This window comes from Caloenas nicobarica, chromosome 5, assembly GCF_036013445.1.
Source record: "Caloenas nicobarica isolate bCalNic1 chromosome 5, bCalNic1.hap1, whole genome shotgun sequence".
Classification (NCBI taxonomy): domain Eukaryota; kingdom Metazoa; phylum Chordata; class Aves; order Columbiformes; family Columbidae; genus Caloenas; species Caloenas nicobarica.
The window spans coordinates 5147247-5173253 of NC_088249.1; the positions used below are offsets into that span (position 1 = coordinate 5147247).

Genomic DNA, 26007 nt, shown 5'->3' on the forward strand with positions numbered 1-26007 from the left:
CTCCTCCCCTAGGGAGAAGAAGATGAGCCAAACCACAGTGCAGACTCCTTGGGCAGGGAAGGGGGAGAGTTCAGAGCCAGAAGTCAGTGGAGACTTGTGGGGTCCAGCCACAGTCCGTGGGCTTTCCTGGAGAAAGCACTTTTTGTTTTTGCCAACAGGCCTCAAGGATTTGAGCTGTACCAGTTCCCCTGGAATTTAAATGCTGCTGAAGACACCTGAGCTACATGTCAGAGACATGTTTGGTCCTTCAGTTGCAGCTTCAGTCACTCCAAAAGGTTTTACATTATTTTTGTCCTTCATTTCCTTACATAAACAAATCTCCCCTAAAAGCAGTCAGAGGTACACTGGGTGGAGAATCCCCTAGCTGGGATCCTTTGCCTGGCTTCCTCAGGGTGCTGTTTTCTCCTGTAAACATTTACGCCAGAGAAAATATGCCTGTCATATCAGTGTCTGTTATTGTAGATAGATACCAAGGGGCAAAACCATGAGAAATCTGCTCCTTCACCATCAGGCGAATCCAGGACTGGGTACTTAAACCCCCTACACACCCATTTTTATTCTGAATGGGAATTAAAATGAAAGATGAGGTTGTCCACCACACTTAAACATCTGTTTTAAGTTTCATCTCATATGAATATAAAACTGATTAAGATGGCAAAAAGCACCCTCAAACACTCACTGAACCTATAGGTTTACCGCCCTTCAACAGGTCACAAAATGTAAATGGTGGTCTGAGTCTTTGATGAAGAGTAGCTGCCTGCACCCCTTCCTTCACGTGCCAAAGAGACAACCCCCCAGGCTCAGACCAGCCTCCCCAGCATCTGGGGATGACGCTGATGCTAAGACAGGTGTCAAGTTTGGCTCTTACGTGGGTACAGCATCCCCCACACAAATTAGGGGAGAGGGGATCCCTCATGACATGAGTTAATGACATAATAATTACATGCTTGGGTCAATCTATAGGGAAAGAATAAAAGGTCCTGGTGTGGGGAAGGGTTCTGCAAGCACTGGGTATGTTGCAGACAGCGTGTGTGTGTGCTCAGCACAGCCCAGACCCACACAATGGCACGATTCTGGGCAACGCACGCTGAATATGCATGAAGCAGGAGGCTGGTGCCATGTGAGCCTGTCGATATGTGACGTGCATGAAATTGGGCAGTGGGTCGGCCTGCTCAGCTAAGCAAGATACCCTTCTGAGAGCCCAAGTGCCAACTTCAGACCACCTAAGGTTTGCAGCTGGGATTTGCAAACAGGGTTTTGGAAAAATGGGCACTGAAATTAGCCTCAGCTTCACTGAGGTTTGGGTTCATTCTGTTTCAAAAATCCCAACTCTAAAATCCAGAGCGTGCCCATTGAGATGCAGAAGCTGTTCAGCTGTAGCTTTCCGTGGCCTCCCGTTAGCCTCCTGGAAGGAGAGAAGCAGTGTCGTTCGCTTTGCGCTCTTTCCAGTACAACACACCAGAGCTCCCACTCATTTGTGGAGGCATAAAAGGACTCTGGGTTTTGCCAGAACTGCCTCAGACTCAAAAGTACTTTTATTTATTAAGGAGGACTTGCCAGATATCTCTAAGACAGCAGTGCTGCAGGTCACTGCAACTGCCTTTGAAGAATTTTTCTGGAGAAGCAAGTCTGATGAGCTATTTATCTGAAAGTAACCCCTGCCTATGTTTTTTAACTGACAGCAGAACTTGTAAAATGTTACTCAAGTAGCCTTCTGTTTGAAAGAAAAGGTTTTCAAGGGTGCCACATCAGTGACTCAACTACATATTATAATTTCATCTCATTAAACTAATGTGAGTTCTCCATTTGGGGCCAACCCCCAGACTAACGATGCACAAAGGTGAACTCTGTGGTACAAGCAACCACTTGTTAATGTGAGTAGCTGGTAAATACCCATGTTTGTGAGGCAAGCTAAAAGTAACCTCACAAATAGAAGTAACAGCAGCAGCATGCAATACTTGTGCCAGTGAGGAACTGTTCCTGAGTACAGTGCCTGAAAGGTCTCCCAGCACTCATCATGGTTTTCAGCAGAAAATGTTTCTGCTCCTCAATATTTGGCATCAAGAAAAACCAGAAGACAAACGTGGGTGCTGGAAAGAGCAGATCTGGAGGCAAGGAGTGAACAGCTTGAGATGGCCATGTTGGACCAAGTAGTGATGCTCCTGCATCCATTCTCCTTGGAACCTGGTGGAAACACGAGGACTGGGTTCTGTTGGCTTAGGTGGTCCCCAGAAGGACCGCAATGTGATGCAGCTGCAGCCCAAGGCTCCTGAGCAGAGATCCCAGAGGGAGAAGAGAAGATCCAAACCAACTTGTAGCTAAAATGTCCTCACGCTTTCGGACTCCTGAGTGGTTATGTCTTAGAAAAAAACTTTTGTAAGAGAAATGGGGATCTTTCAATTGTATGTCTCAAAGAAAGCGTTTTAAGAAGAAAATTCATGAAGATCAACTGAGCACAGACTGCACAATTCACATCTTCCACGACTTCTCCCTCCCTTCCTCTGAAAAACTCTTCTTCTGACTTTGCAAGTTTTTCCTCTACTGCAACAACTGTATGAGAAATGAAGATGAATCAAGCAGCATTTACATGAAAGCTAGTACAAAAAGTGTGTGCAAAATTCTCGTATCCAGCCTTCAAATGAGGCCCATGGGCCTTAATGATTGAATAAAAGGTTATATGCTCTTCAGCACACTAATAACAGCCTTGGATGTGATCAGGCTGCCCGCCCCACAATGAAGGTCCCACTGGGCCTACTTAGGAGGTAAAATCAATGGGTCGTACAGCTTCATTCCCTATGTAATATAAGTATTAATGAGAAGTGAGAAAAACTTGTCTATGCACAGCCTTTAATTCTGTATATAGTGTAATATTATGACTTCATAAATATAAATTACTTCATAAGTAATTTCTCAGACCTACTGGGTGTGAAAAGACCAGGAAACCTAATTTAAGAAAGTCAGTCTTGTTTACAGCATTATTGCAACTATATTTGACAACAGATGCAACAGATCTATATGTCTTTGAACAGAAGTAAATATGGCTCACACTCAAAGAAATTGCAGTTTGCAGCTTTAACCACAAACCGCAGGACCAGGCTTTCCCTCTTCACTCCAGTGAAGTATCCAGTGTGACCATTGCTCCCCTCTCCACAACAGATCTGATTCAAATGGAATACAGATGGATACACTGTTTAATGAGCAATCTGGTGCCTTCAAGAGATTGCCACGATTAACAGCAGAGTCAAGATAGAATATCTGTGCTGTTTCTTTATCTCCAGCCTTGAGGGATCTCTCCATACTTCTATCTCTTGTACACACTTTGTCCATTAACTTCCTGTCATCAATTCAGCCTCATAACTTTAACATCCAAGATTCAATCTGAAAGTTCAGACTGTTGCTCCCAAAACCCCGATGAGAAGAGAACTGGAGCAGGAATAAGACCAGGAAAAAGGAAAATCTGGATACAGGATGCCCTCCAGGTTATATCCTACTCCATTGGCAGGATCAAGATGTGAGCAAAAAATTTCTGGTTGATTGCCTCCTGTGAGGCACCAGAGTGGGCTTGGGTAGACAGAAGAGGATTGGCAATAAAAAAATCAGCCCTACAACCATGCTGCACACAAATCTATTGCAGTATATTATTATTCATTATTATTTTTTATTATTATTATCATAATTCCTATTATTATTGTAAGCATAATCGTCATTTTAATTAATTGATTAATGGTTGTTGTTATCATTTTCACATGAGAGATGCTTAAAGACCAGGATTTAACATAGTGGCAGGAGAATGCCTCCTCCACACACCTCCTGCTCATCAAACCATATCTCTACCTGTCTTGGCCAGGTTCTATGGAGGATGTTATTGCTTTTGCCTTAAGTGAGCAGAAACCACAGAGACCAAGGAAAGTCCCTGAATGCAGTCCCTTAATGCACACAGAATCATAGAATGCTTTGGGTTGGAAGGGACCTTCAAAGCTCATCCAGTCCAACCCCTGCCATGAGGAGGGACATCTTCACCCAGCTCAGGTTGCCAGAGCCCCGTCCAGCCTGGCCTTGGATAATGCCATGGAAATGTTAAGATTTTCCCGAGATGCTCCTGGACCAAAATGACAGACCTGGACTCTTCCTAATTCTGTCCAAACATTTGAAAATTGGCAAGTTTTCAAAATGAATAGCTCAGAACTGTGTTATTTGTGAGAATTAAAAATAACATGGAGAGAGTATCCCTTCTGATATCAAAAAACCTCACCAAAACTCACTTCCCAAAGACCAAATGAAGGCAAAAGCAGCCCTCCAGAGCTGCCTTCAGCTGTTGCCCCATCATCACCCTCTTGCTAGAGTTTAAATTACTCCTTAGGGAATACCTTAAAATAATCTTACTTTGGGGGAATTTTCTCCTTGTTCTGGCACTGAAAAAATGTTTTCCACCTATTCTTAAAAGAAAATTAAAAAATAATTTACATTCAGACATGGCACAGCAGGTGTGCAGAGCACATTTTGGCAGAGCTATTGAAATCTCACTGATTTTTTGATACCACTGAGATCAAGGTGTTCATTGGAATGGTTGGCAGTGGAGCTGTGTGAAGCTCATCTAAGAGAGGTTGTCCTCCAACTTTAAGCACTTGATCTTGCAGTTGTATCCCCATTAACAAGAATATGCTTGAAGCAGGATTGATACAATTTCTGCAGCATCAACAACAACAACAAAAGAAAGCAAATCTGAAAGTGGAAAAAAGTATTGACAAATTTCATTCAAATTTCACAGGAAATCAACTGTGAAATTAGGAAGTCAATTCCTCTTAAGTTAGTGTAGTTTTGTGACACAATTAGCTAAATTTGCTACACCACATGATGACTTGGTTCCAAGATTTTAGCTCTACCAAGGTCCAACATAAAAACCAACCACTGGGACAGATCTTTAGCTGCTGAAAAGAGGGAGTGCTCATTTGAGCAAGACAAGTGTATCCCAGCTGAGAGTTCAGCCCACACTATTTTCAGAAAAGCACTGAAGGTACCAACTAGTTGAAGTTATATTCTCATGAGAACATCTGTAATTGGACAAACTTTAGAAATATTGATAAGATTTTAGATTAATAGCATGCATCCATAGAATTGCCATTGAACTTCTTCATCAGTCTTAAAGTAGGGAACATTGCCATGAATAGCTGATGTATATTCTCAGCATTCTTTGGAAACCAATTGATGTATTGATCAAGCAAGGAAGCTGGTTGTCTGCAAACAGCTGCCAAGAAAATTCTACGCAGTAACTCCAGTCCAGTGGAGTTATGTCAGCTAGATGGATTTGATGTAGTCTGCAGTCCTGTTCCACATTAAGTTATAATTGTAATGTGAATAATATCTAGGATCATTTCTATGAATGGTTCACAGGCCTTTTTCTCTGGATCTTTCAGATTTTCTTTTAAAATAAGTTTTATGGGAGGTTGAATCTGCAGGAACAAGCATGTCACTTATGACCACCCAAGAGCTGGCATGTAGAAGAAATAGTTGAAAAGAGAAATCTCATGGGGACCGGTGTCCTGCCATCAAATACCTCCACCAAGCTGGCGTGCAAAGACCTTCTTAATCCAGAGAAACCTCTCCAGCAAGGCTGAGGATGAGTCCTGCTGAGCTGGGCTGAGTCCTGGGGGAAGGCACAGAGATCTGCCCCATCCACCACATGAACCTGGAGGCACAGAGACCTGCCCTATCCACCCCCTGAACCTGGAGGCACAGAGACCTGCTCCATCACCACCTGAACCTGGAAGCACACCTCACCCAGCAGGTCCCCTCTAGAAGATGCGCACTGCGATGTGTCACACAGTGGCACTGGCCATACATTGTCACACAAAGGTCCACATCAACCAGCATCCCCAGTCAGAGACGTTTCTCCGCATGCCCATGCATTATGCGTGGCTCCATCCCAGCCTCCTTCAAAGGCATCACCTGCCCATGTGAAAAATGACTTGAGTGTGGAAGTTGGCTGCAATTCCTCAAAGCTGCCTTGATAATATTTTGAATGAAGCAGATACCCAGCAGAGACCAATTACTCTCCCGCTCCCCTGAGGGGCTGTATCATGATCTACCGTTGACATGATCATGTTGTACCTGCAGGATGGGTAGGTAAAACACATTGCAATATTTCTAAATCTATGTAGCAGCATCAGTTCCTTCATTGCAAGGAAAATAACAGTACATGGATCTAGTGGGGCAAAGCCAAAGCTTTGCCTGGTGTCCCTGCAGCTTCTCAAGATCCCCACCCAATTTTACACCAATTATAAGGGCAAATCAATGGTACGGCTAGTTGCAGGCTTGACTATTTATTAATTAAAACTTATGTTAACCTCAATGTTATATCTCCATAATTTCAGTAAAAATATACTCTGTATTTACTGAGGTTTGTATCTGCATCTGTTATGTTCACAGATATATTCCAGAGTTTTCAGAGAGGAACCATAATTCTGTTGATAATGAAGCTGGCAAAATTATACAACTCCAGGTTTGCACGAAACTGATATTCTGGGTTGAGGCAGAGACTACATGAATAATAGATATTAAAAGAATCAATGAATCAAGCCTTCAGCCTTCATTCTTCTGAATTTTAAATTTCTTCTATTTTATCTGGGACTGATCAAAGAATTTTGCCATCAGAAATAATATTCTATGACTATTTCACATTTTCTGCAGAATCATTTTTGAATCATAAAGCACCACCCAAGAAAAAGATACGTAAATGGTGTCAAAGTGAGGCAAGTGATTTATTTTAGCTGCGCTGATTTTTTCAGATCTGAGGTTTTTTTCAAAACAGCATGGGACATATTGTGTCATTTAATTTTCAGCTAATCTACCTCAGTTTCAAAAAGGAGAGCACAGAAGGAAAGTCCACTATTATTATTAATTATTAATCAAACAATAGCAGCATGCTCTTTGTTATTCCCCTCTTTTTAATTTAGAAAAATATGATTTTTTCTGATAAAGAGGGAAAATATGTAGTTTGCCTCTAAATACAGGTGGTTGAGCAATCTGACTCAGCAAATTAATGTTTTTCTAAGGATCAGCAAAATATCGAGCCTTTTTGGAAACAAAACAAACAAAAAACCCAAACCCCACCTGACAAGGAAGTTTATCTGCAAAGCTCAGATGACCCTGAAGTTTGGTTGTAGCTCTCCAATAGAAGTTTAATGAGTCATGTAATCCTATAGAAAACGCTAGGCTTTGATTAAGGGTATGGAAAGCCGGAGCTGCTGGAGGCTGGCATTGAACAGGTGCATCTGTTTACTTTCCAGCTACTCGTCTTCCCTAAAAAAAAAACCAAAACCCTCAGACCATAAATACGATTAGATGCTGAATTAAGATTGCAAAAATATCAAGATCCCCGGAGAAAGGCATCTGCCTGAAAGACCTCCCGCTGCCCTCCCCTCCCCAAAAAACACTTTAAGGAGGTTTCCTGGCTTCTGTTACATTGAGCTGCGTTTATAAAACTATGTCTGCAAGCACCCTGGATCCTGTAATGTGATGATGCTCTACAGTAATCTCTCTCCCAGGGACCCTGTTGTGAGCATCAATACCATGTATTCAGCGTAAACATGCACCTTAAAATTAAAAACTACATTCAAACAAAGCCTGCCTGAAGCAGACAGCAGCCTGCCCGGCAAGATCAGCTTTTCTCCCTCTAATCTGCCCACCAAGCAGCGTCACAGAGACTGTCTTTTATCAAAACAAAGGCTGGATGCTGGCTGGGAAGTGTGAAGCCGACTAAAAATGGCTGAAAAGCTGTCCGAGGCGGCTGGGAAGGTAGCCAGCCCCACCCAGCGCAGACACCGACCCGCTCAAAATAACCTGAAAATAAGCCCAAAAGGGAGATGCTATTGTTCCCCTCGCCTACTCAGCAGCAAGACAACATCATCACAATATTTTGCCCCCGAATGGCTAAGAGAAGTGCTCAAAAGCCCAATGAAAGGATCGTTTTTTTTTTTTAAAGCAATCCTACAGCAAAATATGAAGTGGGTGGCAATGCCGCGGTTGACTCGGTGCTATCGCACTTCTTGCCGAAGCTGCGTTTTCTTTGTGTCGACACTAGGCTAAGCCCTGCTATGGGTGTGTCCGTGGGCAGGATGCACCGAGGAGCCCAACACAACCGCCTCGAACACTCGCGAGCCCGAGCTGGCACAAAATCACCATCACCCGGCTTTCCTAAAGCCCGAAAGGTATGAAATCATGAAACCAGCAGCAGCCCCACGGAGAGAGTCAGGGATGAGAAATGATACCACTCCCTGCAAGGGTGGATGCTTTGGGGATGAGCTGTAAGGTGGGAAGGAAGGTTCTGTATCCTGGATGCTTTCAGGGTGAGACAGCTGGAGATGGGAGAAATGCATTCAAATAAAAGAATTAAGGGCTTTTAATCTTCCTTTCTGAAATTAACCCCCAAACAAAAGCTTCACGGAGAGGGAGAGAAAACAGCATGCAAAGGCCCACAGGTGAACAATGCAAAAATGGATGGATCCTGCCTTTGCCTCCTCTGACATGCAAGTCCTTCTAGCATGCAACACTAGAATAGATATAATACCCTGACATTTCCAGTTGCTCCAAAGACAGTCCATCTTGGTGGAATCGGCACTGGCTTGCATCTCGGAAGGGCTGAGGAATTGCCGGTGCTTCTCGTCGCAGGCACTGCGTTAGCAGTCAGGCATTCCCGAGCATGGGTGGGTTAGTGGGTATCGCTCCCGTCTCCCCGCTCGGCTCCGGACTGATGCTGTAAGCAGCACAGGCGGAGGGGGGAGGGCATATTGTACGCGCTGCGGTCTCTACTGCAGCAAATCAGCGGTGTGATGTGGTTGCCCTAGGGAGCAGGCTCCTTTGAAAAGGGGATGCAGTCCCTTTTCAACTCAAAAGCTTGCGCTCAGCGGCTTAGCCTCCTAAAGCCATCGAAATGGTTAAGGCAACCTGACAGCAAAGAAATAAAAACAAATTGGGTGTGGGTGGACTGGGGGGGGTGGGGGGGGCGAGCAGTGTTTCCTATGTGGCTGTATGGTTGTGACTATTCATGTTCCAGAAATTTCTTAAGAGTGATGAAATCTGGTGTTTTCTTCAGTTTTTTGCGAGGGCCAAATTTCCCCCCAGCCCCTCCAGGTTTTGATGTCCCCCCCACTCCTCCTCTGCCCAGCTGGGTGACATTGGGGAGCAGGCAGGAGAAAACCAAGGTCAGGACCCAACCCCAAAAGAGCAACATCCATTTTTCTATTTTTTTCAAGACTATTCCAGAAACAGAAAAAAACAGCAGGGTACCCACGCCATGGGGATTCAGCCTTCACCCCCGGCAGGCACAAGCACTCACAGGTATGGGGTGACCCACACGGCCCCCCAGCCCCTCACACCAAGCCCTGCTACACTGGGATGCTGAGCACCACAAGCTGCACCCTGTTTGGGGTGTGAGGTGTGAGCGCTTCCTCCTCTCGCTGCCCAAAATGCTGCATAAACCAGGATTTGAGGTGCAAGCGTGCAGGTACACAGGACAATTTGTGAAAAAGCATGTGCTCTCAGTAGTAACTGTGAGCCCACTAATAGCTGAATTTTAACGCCACGTCCAATGCTCCTCCATCAGTAATATATTGCCTCTGCCTCAGTTTCCCCATCAATAAACTACTGTAAGTAACTTGCAGACACATCATAACTAAGCAATGGCCATACTTGGCAAACACCGGGAAAGAAAATGCTTTACAGACACCCGACCTATTTGCCTTTTCGGATTTTGGGGTGGTTATTAATTACAAAGACACTCCCCAAAAATCTGAAGAGGGACCTGAGATACTGCATATCAGACTTGGTCCAGTCATCACTGGGAGAATGATCCAAATTGCGGACATCTGATGCTGTATTTAATCTTTTAGATCATGCTAGTGTATGAAATAATATTACTTTAGCCATATTATACTGAGTTTAGCTTTTTTACATGGAAACGGACACCAGCACAGACACAGTGGGTCACGTACACATCAGCATGGGGAGTAGTTTGAAGCTCTCTGTTCTTTTGGCTCCAAACCCAAACAGTGTCTAAAGCCTGAATTAACAGAGATCTTCTCCAGCTGGCAGTAGTAGGTCACCTATCCTCCCCTCAGGTAACTCATCTCGTAGAAGAAAGCCAAAATTTAAGGAGAGATTCACCACAGTGTGATCTTAACCTTTACCTATGAAACTCTGCTGGGATTGCAGAGGCCAACAGCTATTGTTCATGTTTCAAAACCATCTTTGAAATCCCCCAAAAGACATGCTCTAGGCTTGAATCCAGCATCTTCAGTCCCCTAACAGGGAAATCATTACCTGATTGGTGCAGAACTGGTATCAGCCATCATTGCATATAGTGATATTATAATAAATCATCTACAAACAATGTTACAAGTCTTGATTTTGTGTTCTTCCTAGTTTGGTTAAAAAAAGGAAGAAACGGGTTGTATTCACAAGCAGTGTATATAAAACAGAGCTGTCATTCACCCGGAACTCCTAAATCCTGGAGTCCCTGCAAAAAAAGCCAAAGAGACTTCAAACCTAGAGCATGAATGAAACTCATGGCTATCGGGTACGTGCCACCAGCAACACAGCAGTGAGAAGACATAAAATCTCTGCTTAGTCTCACTGTAACCCACATTTCTCAGTCAAGTATAAAAAACAAATTCCCTTTGGAGAGAAGAGTGGTCCATGTATATTTAACATCCCAGTGTTGTACGAAATAGTGATGGTTTCTCCCTCCTTCATTGTTGGTAAGGATTTTCTTACCCCAGACTTCAGGTCTCCATCTCCTTCCCCAGGCTACCAAAATTAACCATGCCTTCAGTTTTCTTGTTTAAATTCTTACTTCCATTTGGAAAAATGCCTCTTCAGTCCTGGTCCATATGATTGGACTGTCCGATGTTACTTCCAGAGCTATTTTAACTGATGAGTGCCAGAACCCATCACTTTACTACCACTAACAAGAACAACGCATTTGAGTTAGAAACAGAACCAGGCTGGAACTGTGAGATGAACCTACTTAGAGGATGTGAATGGGCTAAGAAGGTCTCCAGCATGTATTTGCTTATCCCAGGAGCCAAGTCAGCTCGGGGACAGAGGCAGCACCTGGCATTAATGCGGTGTGTATTTCTACACAGACTTGCACAAAAAGTTTAACAAAATCCCAATCAACACGGGGTAGATCCAGGCCTAAAATGGCAATTGACAAAAAATGCATTTCTACAATGAGAATTCAAATTATGCATTCAGTAAGTAGTGAGCCAGAATTAGGACTAAGCAGTTGACCATCAATAGACTGAGGGTGAGAACTACTTTTTTGCAACAGAACTAAACCAGGAAAACCAACTAAACATTTACTGAGCAGACTGAAAGGCACAAATAAGCACAGCACTGCCTGGATCTTGAAAGGATGAGACATGCACAGGTCAGAGATCTTGGCATCAGCTGCAGGATACTGCAGTGTTGGAGGAGAGGTGTCCTGTGATCATAAACAGAAGCAAGATTAAAAGCATTAAGTGGAATTTGCTCCCCTTCCCTTCAGAGCACTGTCCACGGGAAGTCTCCTTCTGCCGCAGAACATTACTGAAATGATGACAGATCTTAAGATGTTTTAGTGAGGTCACCTACAGCTCAGTGCTGATGGCACAGCCACAAGATCATCAGTATTTGCCTGTTAAGTAGCCCTGCTGGAGATAACGACTGGAAAGCATTCAGAGAAGAGCAACACAGCTGGTGAAGGGTCTGGAGCACAAGCTTGATGGGGAGTGGCTGAGGGAGATGAGGCTGTTTAGCCTGGAGAAAAGGAGGCTGAGGGGAGACCTTGTCACTGTCTACAACTGCCTGAAAGGAGGTTGGAGCATGGAGGGTGTTGGTCTCTTCTCCCAAGTAGCAAGTGATAAGACAAGAGGAAATGGCCTCAAGTTGTGCCAGGGGAGGTTTAGATTGGCTATTAGGAAACATTTCTTCATGGAAAGGGTTGTCAGGCATTGGAACAGGCTGCCCAGGGCAGTGGTGGAGTCACCATCCCTGCAGGTGTTTAAAATACATACAGATGAAGTTCTTAGTGATGTGGTTTAGTGCTAGAGTTAGGTTATGGGTGGACTTGATAATCCTGAGGGTCTCTTCCAACCAAAATGATTCTACGTTCTGTTCTACGACCCATGTGTGTAGGACGTGTGGGGTAAGAAAAATTAAGAAAAATTAAGAAAAATTAAGAAAAATTAAGTTACCTGGCTGCTTTCAGCCCATCCTAACCTCCCACTGAGGGAAACTTCTGGCCAGGTTTACAAATGAGTAGGGCATTGCTGTCTGCCTCTTCTCTTTCCATCCAACCCCAGCAGGGATTGCTGGATAAGGTGCAGACCACAGCTCAGCAAAGGACACAGGCACCTTGCTGTGGTGTGTGGACCACCAGGGATGTGCCGCTTACAGGGGCAGAACGTGCCCTGCACCAGGACTAGCTCTCCAGCCCTAACTTGCTTCCAACCAAAGGTCCTCCCACTTCCACGGTGGCCCAGCCTGTCTGTGCACCATTGATTAGCTCTGATGAGGTCAGAGTTAGCAATATTTGAGGCTTTTTACGTAAATATACCTGAATTGACAAAACAGCCCATAAGACTTAATGAAGTTTCAAGAACCTAATGAAGTTTTAAGAACCTAATGAAGTTTAACAAGGGCAAGTGTAGGGTCCTGCACCTGGGGAGGAATAACTCCAGGTATCAGTACAGGCTAGGGGTTGACCTGCTGGAAAGCAGCTCTGCAGAAAAAGACTTGGGAGTTCTGGTTGACAACAGGTTGACCATGAGTTGACAATGTGCTCTTGTGGCCAAGAAGGTAAATGGTACCTGGGGTGCATTAAGAAGAGTGTGACCAGCAGGTCGAGGGAGGTTGTTCCTCTCCTTCTGCTCTGCCCTGGTGAGGCCGCATCTGGAGTATCTGTGTCCAGTTCTGGGCTCCCCAGTTTAAGAAGGACAAGGAATTACTGGAGGGAGTCCAGTGAAGGGCTACGAAGATGATCAGGGGTCTGGAGCATCTTTCTTATGAGGAGAGACTGAGAAAGCTGGGGCCGTTCAGCCTTGAGAAGAGAAGCTGAGAGGGGATCTCATCAATGTTTATAAATATCTCAAGGGTGAGTGTCAAGAGGATGGGACCAGTCTCCTTTCTGCCATGCTCAGCAATAGGATGAGGGGCAACGGGCACAGACTGAAACACAGAAGGTTCCATCTGAATATGAGGAGAAACTTCTTTGCTGTGAGGTGCCAGAGCCTGGACCAGGCTGCCCAGAGAGGTTGTGGAGTCTCCTTCTCTGGAGACATTCAAACCTGCCTGGACACGATCCTGTGTGATCTGCTCTGGTGACCCTGCATTAGCAGGTGGGTTGGACTGGATGATCTCCAGAGGTCCCTTCAACCCCAACCAGTCTGTGATTCTGTGAAGTACCCCCTGTTCCACCATGGGAAGGATCACACACGGCCCTAAACTTCTGAGCTGTCCCTTAACAATCCTGCTGGAGGGCAGGGTGGCAAATCAGCATTGGTTTCAAAGAATATTTAATGATTACAAACTCAAAAATAGAGCTGAAGCTGTTGCCAGTTCTGCTCTAAGTGCGGTGACTTTGAAGACACTTTGGACTCATTACAGTTTTCAGAACAGCCCTCTGCACCACTCCGCATCAACGCATCGTGGGACACATTGAGGGCAGCGCCAGATCTGCAACGTGGTGCTGTAAGATCCTGACGTTTAGCACTTTAGGAGAACAATAGCATTAAAAGAGATCATTGGGTTTTTCTTCTAAGCTAATTTGTTCTTAGCATTAGCAACAAAAATAGAGGGGATGCTATTTTAAAAGTTGCATTAATATGTCTTGAAGCTCTAAAGAGCAATGGGAAATTTTTGCCTGAGTACTTCAAGCCAAGGGCAGCCAGCAACTACATTTTCATGAGGAGGCCGTCAACAGCAGAGGGATGGGCCAGATCCTGGCTCTGCTCTCACCCTTCCCTCTGCCTTGAATTTGTTCTTGCACAACACGTTTTCTGGGCTGCAGAATCGCTCAGGTGAAAAGGCCACGAGCTGGGAGATGCTGACGGCTATTTCAGAGCCATCGCTATTCACAGTCTAGGTGGGACACAGATAGTTCTGCCCTGGCTGTCTTTTGCCCTGGGTCTTTGTTGTTTTCTCTTAAGAGATTGATTACTTTCTTTTTTCTCAGATCTTTCAATCACAAAATGACTCAAAAAGCTGGTAAAAAAAAGACAATACGGTCTTACACAGCTGCAGTTTAAGTCTGGAGCCAAATACTACAGAAACGAAAGAAAACCCATGTCTTGACATGTCACATAATGTTCCAGCTTCCCTGAGATTTCTTTTAGAAGTCTTGAAATGCCTGGGTTTATGAGGGGTTTTTTTTAAATGATCAGTCAAAATTTTTGCATTGTTCACGGGGACAAGAAGTACTGTGTTAATAAGTATATTATTAATTATTATAATCAATAAATAATAAATAATAATATTGAAATACTTCTAAAGATACCAGTATAGTTGTATTAATAGTAATAATGAATAAATAGTAATTATGTTATATTAATGATAATTCTTTATGATGTTAATAAACATATTATTAATATATTTTCAAATAATTTGTTAAGCTTCTGCTCTGCTAACTTTTTTCGCTTTCTGCCCATTTTTTGCTCAAAGTCTGAGACTATCATGAGGTCTTCAGCAGTGACCATGCGACATGAGTCAAATGAGTGTGTGAAAGAATCAGGTGAGACATACTTTGCACTTGCTTCCCTCCCTGGGAATGAGGTGGCCTTTTTTGAATCCTAGCAAATGAGCCATTTGGGGGGGAAGTCCTTAGATTTGCTGCTATTGTTAAAATACAATTTTCCATTTCAGTTTTTGAACCACTTCAGTGAACCTGGCACAGACCCTCTTCACCAGCCATCCCAGAGGTGGCTGTCGCTTCTGCGGTGCCTTTTGAGCTCGCTGACCACTGCAGGCAACAGCATGTCTGACACATAAGAATAAATTTTGATTTACTCCTGGCTCTTCAGCAGTGGATAATTTCTCTTAGTTCTTTAATGTTATTTTTGAACCATGAGGATCACAGAAATGAAGACTCTATTCTTGCCATTGACCTAGAAAAGTCTTTTGATTCTTTCCAGTGGGACTAATTTTTTCAGTTGCTGGGAACATTAAAATTGGGTGTTTCTCTCCATTGGCAGACATAGTTGGTACATCTTCATTCCTCCTTTAAGATATGATCAGTAAGGCTGATGAGACCCTAAAAATCTGGCTGACCTACTGAATTCCCCCATCAGAGCAAACTCTTATGGTCCTTGCAGCCTACCCCCATTTCGAAGCCTGCCACTTTTAAGCCTGTGCTACTAAATTTGTCTCCCTTACAGCATTGCTGGTGCTGCAGCTGGCATTATTAATTCCATTTCATTAACTGATCTTCCTAATGCACGGGAAGACAAAAGAGAAGACAGTCCCGAGACCACAGCGTGGCTGGGCCTCGGGAGATCTATGTTCAGTCCTCGTGTCTGCCACAGGCTTCCTACATGACCTTGGGAATCATCTCTCTTGGGTCTCTGGGTCTGCCTGGTCTATTTAAATTTGGGGCATCATCTGCTTTTTAAACTTCATTTCTGCAGCACCTAGCACAACATCTGCTGCTCTAGCAAAGAAGCCTCACACATTTTTGCAATACAAGTTACAGAGTCTCAGTCTTGGACCAGTGGAGATCAAACAAGATCATAAACATGAATCCATTGCTCTTGCAAATGGTGAAATCCTGCCTGGTGCTGGGCAAGGATGCTGGAGGACAGAGGAGCCTCTTCTTTGGCCAAACGTGCCCAGAAGAGATGAAGAAGATACACTTTTAGCAAATTCTTGAAGCAAAGTCTGGCAGCCAGTGCCTGAACTGAGGAAACGAGGGCTGGACTTTGCCACATGGATGTGCCACAAGCCACCAGCATCCCAGTCCCTGCCTGGGCAGGGTCCTGTGCTGGAGGCAGAGGAGATGGCCCTGGAGCAGCTCATCTCACCGGCTGTCCCCCTGCACTGCTGACACCCTGCAGAGCAGGCACAGCCCCTCCAAGCCACTTTGCTGGGAGGAAGAGGCAGCCACAGAACTTGCCCAGCCAAGTCCTGCTTTTTGCTCCTCCACACATCCAGGTGCTGGGCTGAGGCAGCTCTCATGCAGCCCTCAGGAAAGATGCACTCAGAAAAATGCCCAAGGCCTGGCTTCCAGCTTACAGGGGCCGCCTCTACCTCCTGCCCTACTGGGATCAGACCCAAGTTTTGAAGCTCCAGGTGCCGATTCAGGGGCTGGGACGCTCTGTTCAAGTGTAAAATGCAACTACAAATTGTGCAAATGAGACAGTACATTAAACCAACAGCCTGAGGGTAGAGAGTCAGGAGACCCAGGCTTCTTTTGCAGCAGTGCAACAACCGTCTAATTCAGGCTGGGATTCTCACAGGCAGCCTGGGGTGCTTGCAAATGGGCTCTGGTTTGCAGCGTTTCTGCTGGCTCCTCTGCTCCTCTGCCCAGCTCTCCTCCTGCCAGCCCAAACCAGGCAGGTGGGAGAAGGTGCAGAGTGACTTACTGCAGACCAGGCCCCTTTCTCCAGCCCCCATTCCAAAAAAAAAGTCATTTTCTTTGGGGAAAGAAGTCACTGAGCAGGCCCTGAGCTGCGCACCCCTCTGCACTGTGCTGGAGAGCTGCATCGAGCATCTCAGCATCTTTGCATCCCCCATCACTCTCCCCACAGCACAGGGGGCCGGGAGGATAAATGCATTAGTGGTGGAGGTGTGCGGATGCTGTGGCCATGCACACAGCAGCTTGACCAACACACAATTGTCATGGCAACCCCAGCTTTCCTCAGAAAACAGATCACTAATACACCACTGGATGAAATAGCCACAACCACATGCTCCGTGGACGCAAGATCAAATGCTCTCTGCAAAAGGAGGGATGGCACTCACTGAACCACAGCACTAAATCATTCACAGGCTGGGAAGTCAGTCGATCATATGGAGACAATCTTGCCCAATGTTGCAGAGAAAAGGGGGACAGGTCAGGAGCAGGGGTTGGAAAGCAGATGCAACCCCACAGCTCTTGCAAAGGTGATGGAGGAGGCAGAGAGCATGGCTGCTTGTTGCAGCAATGCTAACAGTGCTGTGAAGGCCTGATGAGCGAGGAATGTTAGCACTGTCCAAGGGGAAAAAAAAAAAAAAAAGAGAAATGAAGGACATAAAATATTGGTGTGTAAGGAGTGTCAATGCAATGCTGTGGGATGGGGAGAGCAGAGAGAATCCGAGCAGGGCTCTGGTGAAAGCCAAGATAAGCACTGGCTGGAGAAATGCTTTGGACAGTGAAGCAGCACTCTGATTTGTAAATGTTATTATGGGCCTCTAGGGTAATTAGAACAATTAGATCAGGAAATGCTGTGCCAGAAGTGTCGCCTGGATAGTGGTCAGAGTTGTGTTTGCTGGGGAAATGAGCAAGGAAAATGTTTTTGTGGGGCGTTTTAGGACACCGGCTAGAAGAAGAGCTACACAGAAAAGCTTTGGGGGGGCTGGCTCTTCCCCAGCACATCCCCTCACATGGGGCAGAGGGAAGAAGAAAGGATGGATCATATGTATATATCTTATGTGTATATCTACCATAAGCAAGGTCAGGCAAGCTTCTAGCATCAAATCAGCAAAATCAGCCAGCTCTTTAAGAACTTAACATCGGTCATCCCTAAAACTTATGCATATAAATGCAAAATGAGCAAGAAAAGAAAAAATGCAGCACACAGATAAACCCACTGAATTTGTGGAAATAGGTTTCTCTTTGAAAAACAGATTCCAACTCTGAGTATTTGAATATAATGTATCCTCGCTCCCCCTCTCTGCACACAATGAGAAAGTCCTGATTTGCATGCTGACGTCGAGTATCTGAGAAAAGACAATTTCATTTCCCATTCTTAAGGCTGAGGGATTAAAGATAGATCAGCAACACTATTTCACATTTAAAAAAACAAATCAAAAGACCTAAGGAATTCAAATTTCCCTGATTGTATTGTTAAACACTACAAGCCACAATTTTCTTATCGCTTCTGCGAAGGAATGATAGCCCTCTACTCTGGGATGAGCATGAATATATAATAGGAGGTATAGAGTGAATTTGAATAAATATATGTAAAATGGAATTATTTTGCCATCTTTATCAATTAATAAGTAGCATGAAAGTTCCCTGGATAAAACTGAATAAGGAAAAATGTTTTCCTTATATCACAGTACATTTAACCACTCTGCTTCAATAATGGATAGCAAGTGGATATGGAAGAAGTAGCCGTAGTTTCAGAGTAACAGGGTAGATTTGCAGAGATACTGAAATAGCTGTTATCCCAGAGCACTGCACATGAACAATGTGAGGTGGAAGGGTAGCATACTGCATTTTCTGCACAAATAGAATTCCTTTGCAACAGGTTTGGCTTTTGCAAAAACTGAAGAATTCCCAAGAGAATAGTAAAATAGGTCTGGGTGAGCATTGCAAAAGGTCTGCTGGGATTTCTGAGCTGCTTTCCCTGAGTGTTTCACTCCTGGCAAACATTTAAGTACATGGGGCTTTGCTGAAACTCCCTGACTGAGACAGGTACCACAAAATACCCCTTTGTACTTTATCTGATACCTCATTCTTAACAAAAACATCCAGGGACCAAACCCACAATATCCCTGTGTCCCATCTAAGGCTCCTGCATTTCATATACCAGATACTTAAAATTAATTTCTGGTGAACAAATCAGAGATAAAACATAATGGCATGACATTAATTTTAAATTATGGTAAATTTAAAAAACGCACGATCTTTGTATACACAGACAAAACAAACCCAAACCCAAATGTCATGTTTTGTTTTTGATGAACCCCACCTTTCACAGGCACGGTAAACGTGATCAGCTGTTGCTGAATGCCAGGCAGGTCTCTGAGTCCTCTTGGCTCTCAGCACCCACAGGTCCAGGCTTTGCAAATAAGGACCCCCTGCCAGCTTGAAGCTGAGAGACATCAGCCCTGTAGATTAGGATGTCCAGTACTGGGGGCCAGTGAAGGGATGGTACTTCATTTTAGAAGCAGCAGCTCTTATCTATTCCAAAACACTTGCTTTTTAACTGCTTTTTTTTTTTCTCTCCTTTTTTTTTTTTTCCCCGAGTTGTCTGACATTTGAAGTGATCAAAGTTTCCTGTGAACCACAGCTTCTGAGTTTCAGATAAATATGGCCACACTGCTCTGCATTTGTTTGTTTTCCTCAGGTTGCAAAATTGCAGTCTCAAGACCTACTTATTTTGGAGCAGGGGGAGCGGCTGCTTGTCACCACGTGCTTCAGCAACCCAGGTGCAGGGTGCAGCTCAGCGCTGCTTGCGAGATGGGGCCTAATCCTGTTCAGGAAACAGGGAGCAAAACTAACCAGCAGCCCCCGTGCTGGCCTGAGGAGCCAGAGCAACCCTGGAGTGGGCAGAAAGCAAAAGGAGACATGATGCATGAAGACAGGCTGTTTATAGGGATGCAGGAAGGGGATGATGGAGGTGGCTGTGGCTGAGCATTGTGACAGGTCCAGCCCACGCTGAGACAAAAGGAGACAACCCTATAGAATCACAGAATGGTTTGGGTTGGAAGGGACCTTCAAAGCCCATCCAGTGCCACCCCTGCCGTGAGCAGGGACATCTTCACCAGCTCAGGTTGCTCAGAACCCCGTCCAGCCTGGCCTGGGATGTCTCCAGGGATGGGGCATCCACCACATCTCTGGCCAACCTGGGCCAGGCTCTCACCGCCCTCAGTGTCAAAAATGTCTTCCTCATGTCCAACCTGAATCTCCCCCCTCCTTTAGCTTAAAACCATCACCCCTTGTCCTATTGCAACAGGTCCTGCTACAAAGCTTGTCCCCACCTTTCTTATTAGCCCCTTTTAAGCACAGAAAGGCTGCAATAAGGTCTCCCCGGAGCTTCTGTTCTCCAGCTGAACAGCCCAACTCTCTCAGCCTGTCCCCCCAGCAGAGCTGTTCCAGCCTCGATCATTTCTGGGGCTCCTCTGGCCCCTCTCCAACAGGACCATGTCTGTCCTGTGCTGAGGGCTTCAGTGCTCAGACCCTGAGCCCTTCAAGACAAGGTGATGCTCTGGGGGCTCCAGGATATTCATGAAACCACATATAAAGGCAGGAAGGTCCTGCCCCCCGGCTCCTTTGCCCTCCCATGCATCCCCACTCAGCCCAGTACAATTTATTTTGGCCTCCCCATTAGCTGGGAAGTAAACGTGGCAATTACTTTGCACATCTGAAGTGTCAGAACCCTTTGGTACATTTCCCTGAAGCTAAATAATTAATGAAGGACTCTGATTAGCGTGAATCTTGTGGAATAATCAGACAGTGTGAGTGACATTTGTTTTTGCCTCTTGACACTTTAGATGGGGCTTTGTTAAGAGGCCAAGGATGGATGGGCTTCCTGGCTGCCAAAATGGGAGTCTGTCCACCAGCTGAAAGGGCTTGGCTTGGGGTTTATTTTGGAAAAAAGGTTTCTGCCCTACTTTGTGCTTAGACTGCCAAAGAGAGAAGCAGCCTTCAAAATCTGAACGCTTTGCATGTGATGGATGATAAAATACACTTATTTCCCATACAGGAAAGGCAGCTTGTATAAGTAGCATCCAGCAACTTGTTCACCTCAATGCCTCATTAAAGGCTTTTTTCTCTCCCACCAACAAGCAGAGGTCAAGCAGAGGATATTGGGTGTGCATGTGCCAGGGCTCAGGTTCAGCTCCTGCAAGCCAGACCACCGCAGCAGGGGTGATGGTTTTAACCTAAAAGAGGGGAGACTCAGACAACATATAAGGAAGAAATTTTTGACACTGAAGGTGGTGAGAGCCTGGCCCAGGTTGGCCAGAGAGGTGGTGGATGCCCCATCCCTGGAGACATCCCAGGCCAGGCTGGACGGGGCTCTGAGCAACCTGAGCTGGTGCAGATGTCCCTGCTCATGGCAGGGGGGGCACTGGATGAGCTTGGAAGGCCCCTTCCAACCCAAACTATTTTGTGATCCTATGATTCTGTGACCTGGCTCTGCAGCAGGATCAGGCCCTGTGGAGTCATGCCTGTGGCAGTGGGTTTCCGGTTTTGCCTGTAATGACAGAGCGAGCTGGTGTCCCTGCAGGGTGACAGCCCTTCTAGGGAGAGCCTGCTGCATGAGAGATGCAGGAGGGGCTGGTGGCTGTCACTCGAGGTCCATTTTCTCTTACAAGTGCTTTCTTTTTGCGTCAATTCTCCCCACAAAGCACATCAGCCACCCAAAAAGCTGCACTGAGCCCTGCCAGTGCCATGCAGGTCTGTGTCAGCCACTGCCCTTTCCCCAGCCCTTCCTCGTTTTGCCCTCAAACTGCAAATAATCTGTTTTTAACCATGACCCAGGGAGCAGAGAGGCTGCCCAGCAGACACATGGAGATATTACATGAGAAAATCAGGGTTTTTTCTCAGGTCCTGAAATGCAGAGGAGGCTATGATCCTCCTACCCAGGGAGGAGATGAAGGTAAAGCAAAGGGATTACATTAAAGCTGAACTTTCCTGGCCTCAAATGCCACTGCTACAACAACACCAGGTCCAAAACCTACTGACCCTGCCCTGTCTCATGCATTTCACCCCTGAGCTCATGTGCTCGGAGGGAGGATGCTTTCAGCACCCACAGCAACACCAGTTAGACATCTCGAAAAGTTGCCTCTCCCTAAAGGGATTTCCTCCTTACCCAGAGTTTTGTATAAACTGGAGGCAAAGGGCTTCTTGCAAAGAAAAGCCAATGTTTTGGAAATCATGTACTTTATGTCTATGCCTGGTTTCACTTCATCCGACACATGTTTCCATGGAAGCAGAGAAGGGAGCGGGCAGCCTGCGGCTGCAAATCACAGCGATCTCGTTGCCTGCTCCCGAGTCTGGAGAGACAAATGGATCATTAAAAATAAAACAAAACTGAAATTTAAACTATCCCTTTTGATAGTAGATAGCAGATATTTAGTGCTGCAATGTTGTTTTTAGGGACCAGAGTCCAAACGCATCACAGCTGAATGAAACCAAACTTGGGCTCATTCTCAGAGGAAACACAGTGTGCGCTGAATAAAATTATTTTTGTTCTTTTGTTGATCACATTGGTGTAGTAATTGTGTGAGCGCAGAAAATGTCAGCACAGCACACAAAGGGAGTTATATAAACAGATTAAAAAGATGTTTTCAGCATGGTTTGAAGGAGTGTATCGCAGAGAGAGGCCAAAACAAGGATGGTTTAGGAAATACTGATTGTTTAGGAAAATGGAAGGTTTGTTTGTTGATCCAAACCCAGTTCTGATCTCAGGAGTGAGTCTCCTGAAGTCAGTCTGTCTGTCAGTCAGTTGCTCTTATCAACATGTCCTTTGAGCAGAAACTTAGTTTTGACAACAACCACAAAGTTTTCCTGGCCTTCAACTGGCACCTTGAGGCATCACCGCATTCCAATGAAACATGCATTTCCTAACAGCTTGCAAGCGTGTTGCAAATGCACCTTCTTGCTGCTGAGCCAGGCACGTTTCACTGGGAGTAATTACCGTATATCCCCAGGTAAAAAGCTGCCTCTCACCCAAAATGCTGCACTCAGTGACTCGAACACAGCCGCTCCGCACAGCTGCTCTCGAGCCACTGAGCTGGATCTTCCTTCCCAGTTGCCTTGCGCCGACTCCCAGCAAGGCAGCGGGGCTGATACGTGTGCAACCATTATGTGAGCAAACACAAAATGTCCTTCCTGCATCTACCTGCCTCAATAAATGTGTATATATATACGTTTGACAGCAGCCTGCCTTCTCCCAAGAGGCAGAAGAATTTCTCTCCAGTAGATTTTTTTTTTTTCTTTCTTGACTGGCAGACAAGAAAAATTAGGCAGACTTACAAAAGCTGCTGATTAGAAAATAGAGTTGCAGACTCTAGTGGGTTAAAAATCCTGAGTTTTCAGTGCTTGTGAGATTTCCTCCCCACAGCTCTGTGTAATGGATTAGGAGTTGTTCTCTATAGCTGCCTGAATGCTGAATTTCTGAATATTGCGATCAATACTGTATTGAATACCGATACCTATGATCTAATGACAGCTCTGTGTGCCTTTATTACTTAAGTTTAGTAGATAGCTTTCAGGGGGAGAACAGCAAAAATTGAAAGAACGGGTCAAATTAACTTGAGTTTGTTCAATACTACATTCGAACAGGGAAATATGTGAGATGAAAATAAATTTATTGGGAAAAATGAAGGGATTTAGCTTGGACCAGGTGTCTCCAGAGCCTGCAAAAATCCAAGACAACTCTATACCAACACATCCCAATGAGAAAATGCCAGTTATTGCCAAAAGTATCATTCTTGCCTTTTCTAGCCTTGTGAAATTCATTGCTAAAAGGGGGTTTCAGGCCAGGTGACCCAGGCAGGGCATGGCCTTGCAAACTTCTTTATACACAGTCTGTGGTGGTGCTGAGTACCAGCATCCCGGCAGGACTTGCAGGGAGTAGGGAAGCTGGTTTGGTTTTCATCTCTGGTTAGTGCTTGATTTTTCTTTCTTCATCCCACCAACAGGAATTGCCTGGTGGAACGGGTTGGTACCATGAACTGTGATAATCCAGGATTTCTTCTTTTTAAAAAAAAAAAATAAGGACAACAAATCGTAATAGTGATTTGTGGCTTGTTTCTACCTATGCCATTGGTGAGCAGGACATTGAGTGTCCACTGCGCCCAACAGTCTGAAAGTAAAAGGTTCCTGTATCCCATTCCCAACCCTGAGCCCATGAAGACAAGGCTCTGCAAGTTTTAAAACAAGTAAGTCAGCAAAGGAAGAACAGTGCTCCTAAATTCTTGGACCACATAGGAATGAACCAGAAGGTGAGCAGAAAACGGGTGCAGATGGGCGCAGAGGATATCAGAAAAGCATTTGCCTCTAGACAGAGTGGGGTATTGATGTGCAGAGTCATACAGCAGCACATACTGGACAGGAAGCATCCGAAACGTGTCGGAAATTGGGTGATGGAAAGAGAGAAAGCTGTCAATAAAATCAAGCAGTGTGGCAAAGAGAGGAGGAAAGAGGAGGCTAGCAGGGCAGCTAGCACAGGAGCCACCGGTGTTCACCTCGCACTGTGTATCAATGACCTTGAGAGTGGTGCCATTATCTAATGATGTCAAATTGTAGGAGGTACAGAACAAATTAATTACAAATGGGAGATTAGGCTTATGGTCTGATAAGCAGCTCATGGAGTTCAATGAAAAGAAGTTTTAATGAGATTAAGTGACAAAGGCATCACTTAGAAGGAAGCATTAAACAGACTACAGGCAAGGAGAAAGAACTGGGGGCGAAGGCAGAGAACTATTAAAGCCATCTGTGTTATTAAAAGAAGAGTAAACAAGGCCTGTGCTTCTCAGGGAGAAATGGAGATAATAGTAAAGTGTGCTGGCACTGCTGGTGGGAACTCTTCCCTTGAATGTATCATATGCAGCATTGGAGTCAGGCTCAGGGGGATATGGATGGAGTGCAGCAAGGGTATCCCAGCACACATTTGGGACCAAAACAAGAACCAAAATACTGGCTGCCTTGAATTACTGCAAGGAAGAGGCCCAAGGGGAAGTCCAGGAAATCTGGTGTTACTGGGCGACAGCAATGGGTTGGAGCTGGACTTGATGGAGAAGACTTTGGCCCACTTCAAGAACATATGCAGCAGGTTATTGGATGGTAGCAACCAAGGACAGAAACAGGCTAGCAGTTAGTATGTCAGGCCAAGAAGGGAAGCTCTTAAGTAATAATAGCTACTGCTAATGATGAATAATTAAAGCAGACCATTTGGTCCTCTGGCCCTAGTTCCGCTCCTCTAATGTACAGCAGAAGCATCATTTATAGTACACAACAGGAGGAATCATGTGCTCGCACAGACTGGCTGTGCTTCATCTCCCACCAAACCCACCACATCCTTCTCCACAAGCTGGATTTAAAGCTGAGTTCAAATCTTATGGGAATGGAGGCAGCTTTGAATCAGACCGATGAGGGACCTTGACTGTAAAGGCAGCCCCATCTTACCACGCAGCAAATGTGCAAGGGCAGGGATTGGAGGGAACATCGCCCATTCACATTACCTACGACTAATGGGCCAAAACAGTTCCTGAAGAGGAGGAGAGACACATCTCATCTTTCAACAGAGGTGGGCAGACTTCTGTATGTCTGTTTTATAAAGCAAATATTAGACACGTTTCCTCACCTTCCCTCTTCATGATGGGACAGGTGCAGTCGGGGCACATGGGGCTGACTGACTTTGCCAGGCAGGCTGTGACTCACCAGCACAAGATCTTACCAATTCTCCCTTCTCAAATGGATCCAATTAGGGAAAAGGTTTGGGAACAAAGCAGAGCCAACCTCAGCCCCCTCGCTCGTCTCCCCTCCCTCTCACCTTTCCACCCACCCCACACCCAAAGGGTAACACCACAGTGTGGGGATTGAGGGACTGAAGAAAGGAATGGGCACCAGGCAAAGCAGGGCTGACCCTCAGCCAACACAAAATGGTGGAATTTCCTGTTTTCATGCATTAAACAATCTTCCTCAGACTGAAATTCATCCTGCAAACTCTCCAAGGAGGGGATCTTACTGTCTGCTCTTCTCTTGGCTACACAAAAGATCCTGATCTTTCCTGGGTCTCCTGGCACTACAACTAAAATAAGATCTAAAACCAATAATCACCACAGAGCTTTCTTTTTCCTTACGAAATCAGGGAGCAATTTGTGCATGTTAAGAAACATGTTTAGCACTACAGCCTTTCAAAGTCATCTGCTATTCCCCTGACTTATCTTGCAATGCAGATTATCCAAATGTGGATCCCTGGGTGCTCTCTGATACACAATTCCAGTAAATATTTACATCCTCTCTCTTCCTGTTTTGGTTTGAAATATGCTAAAAGGATGTACAAGGTATGCCTCAGCATTTTACAGACTCTTCACTTT

The 26007-nt window shown here is 45.2% G+C and overlaps 1 protein-coding gene across 2 annotated transcripts in view; it reads right to left on the reverse strand.

The window, feature by feature from the left end:
• RTN1 (reticulon 1) overlaps window positions 1-26007 on the reverse strand; it is a 120240-nt gene that overhangs the window by 8078 nt on the left and 86155 nt on the right. Inside the window, exon 1 of one of the 2 annotated variants that reach the window (XM_065636463.1) lies at window positions 8567-8627. The exons of the other annotated variant lie outside the window; for it this stretch is intronic. Within the exon in view, the coding sequence (XP_065492535.1) occupies window positions 8567-8627 (61 nt within the window). Of the gene's footprint in view, window positions 1-8566; window positions 8628-26007 lie in introns of those variants that run through there. 2 annotated transcript variants of the gene reach the window in all.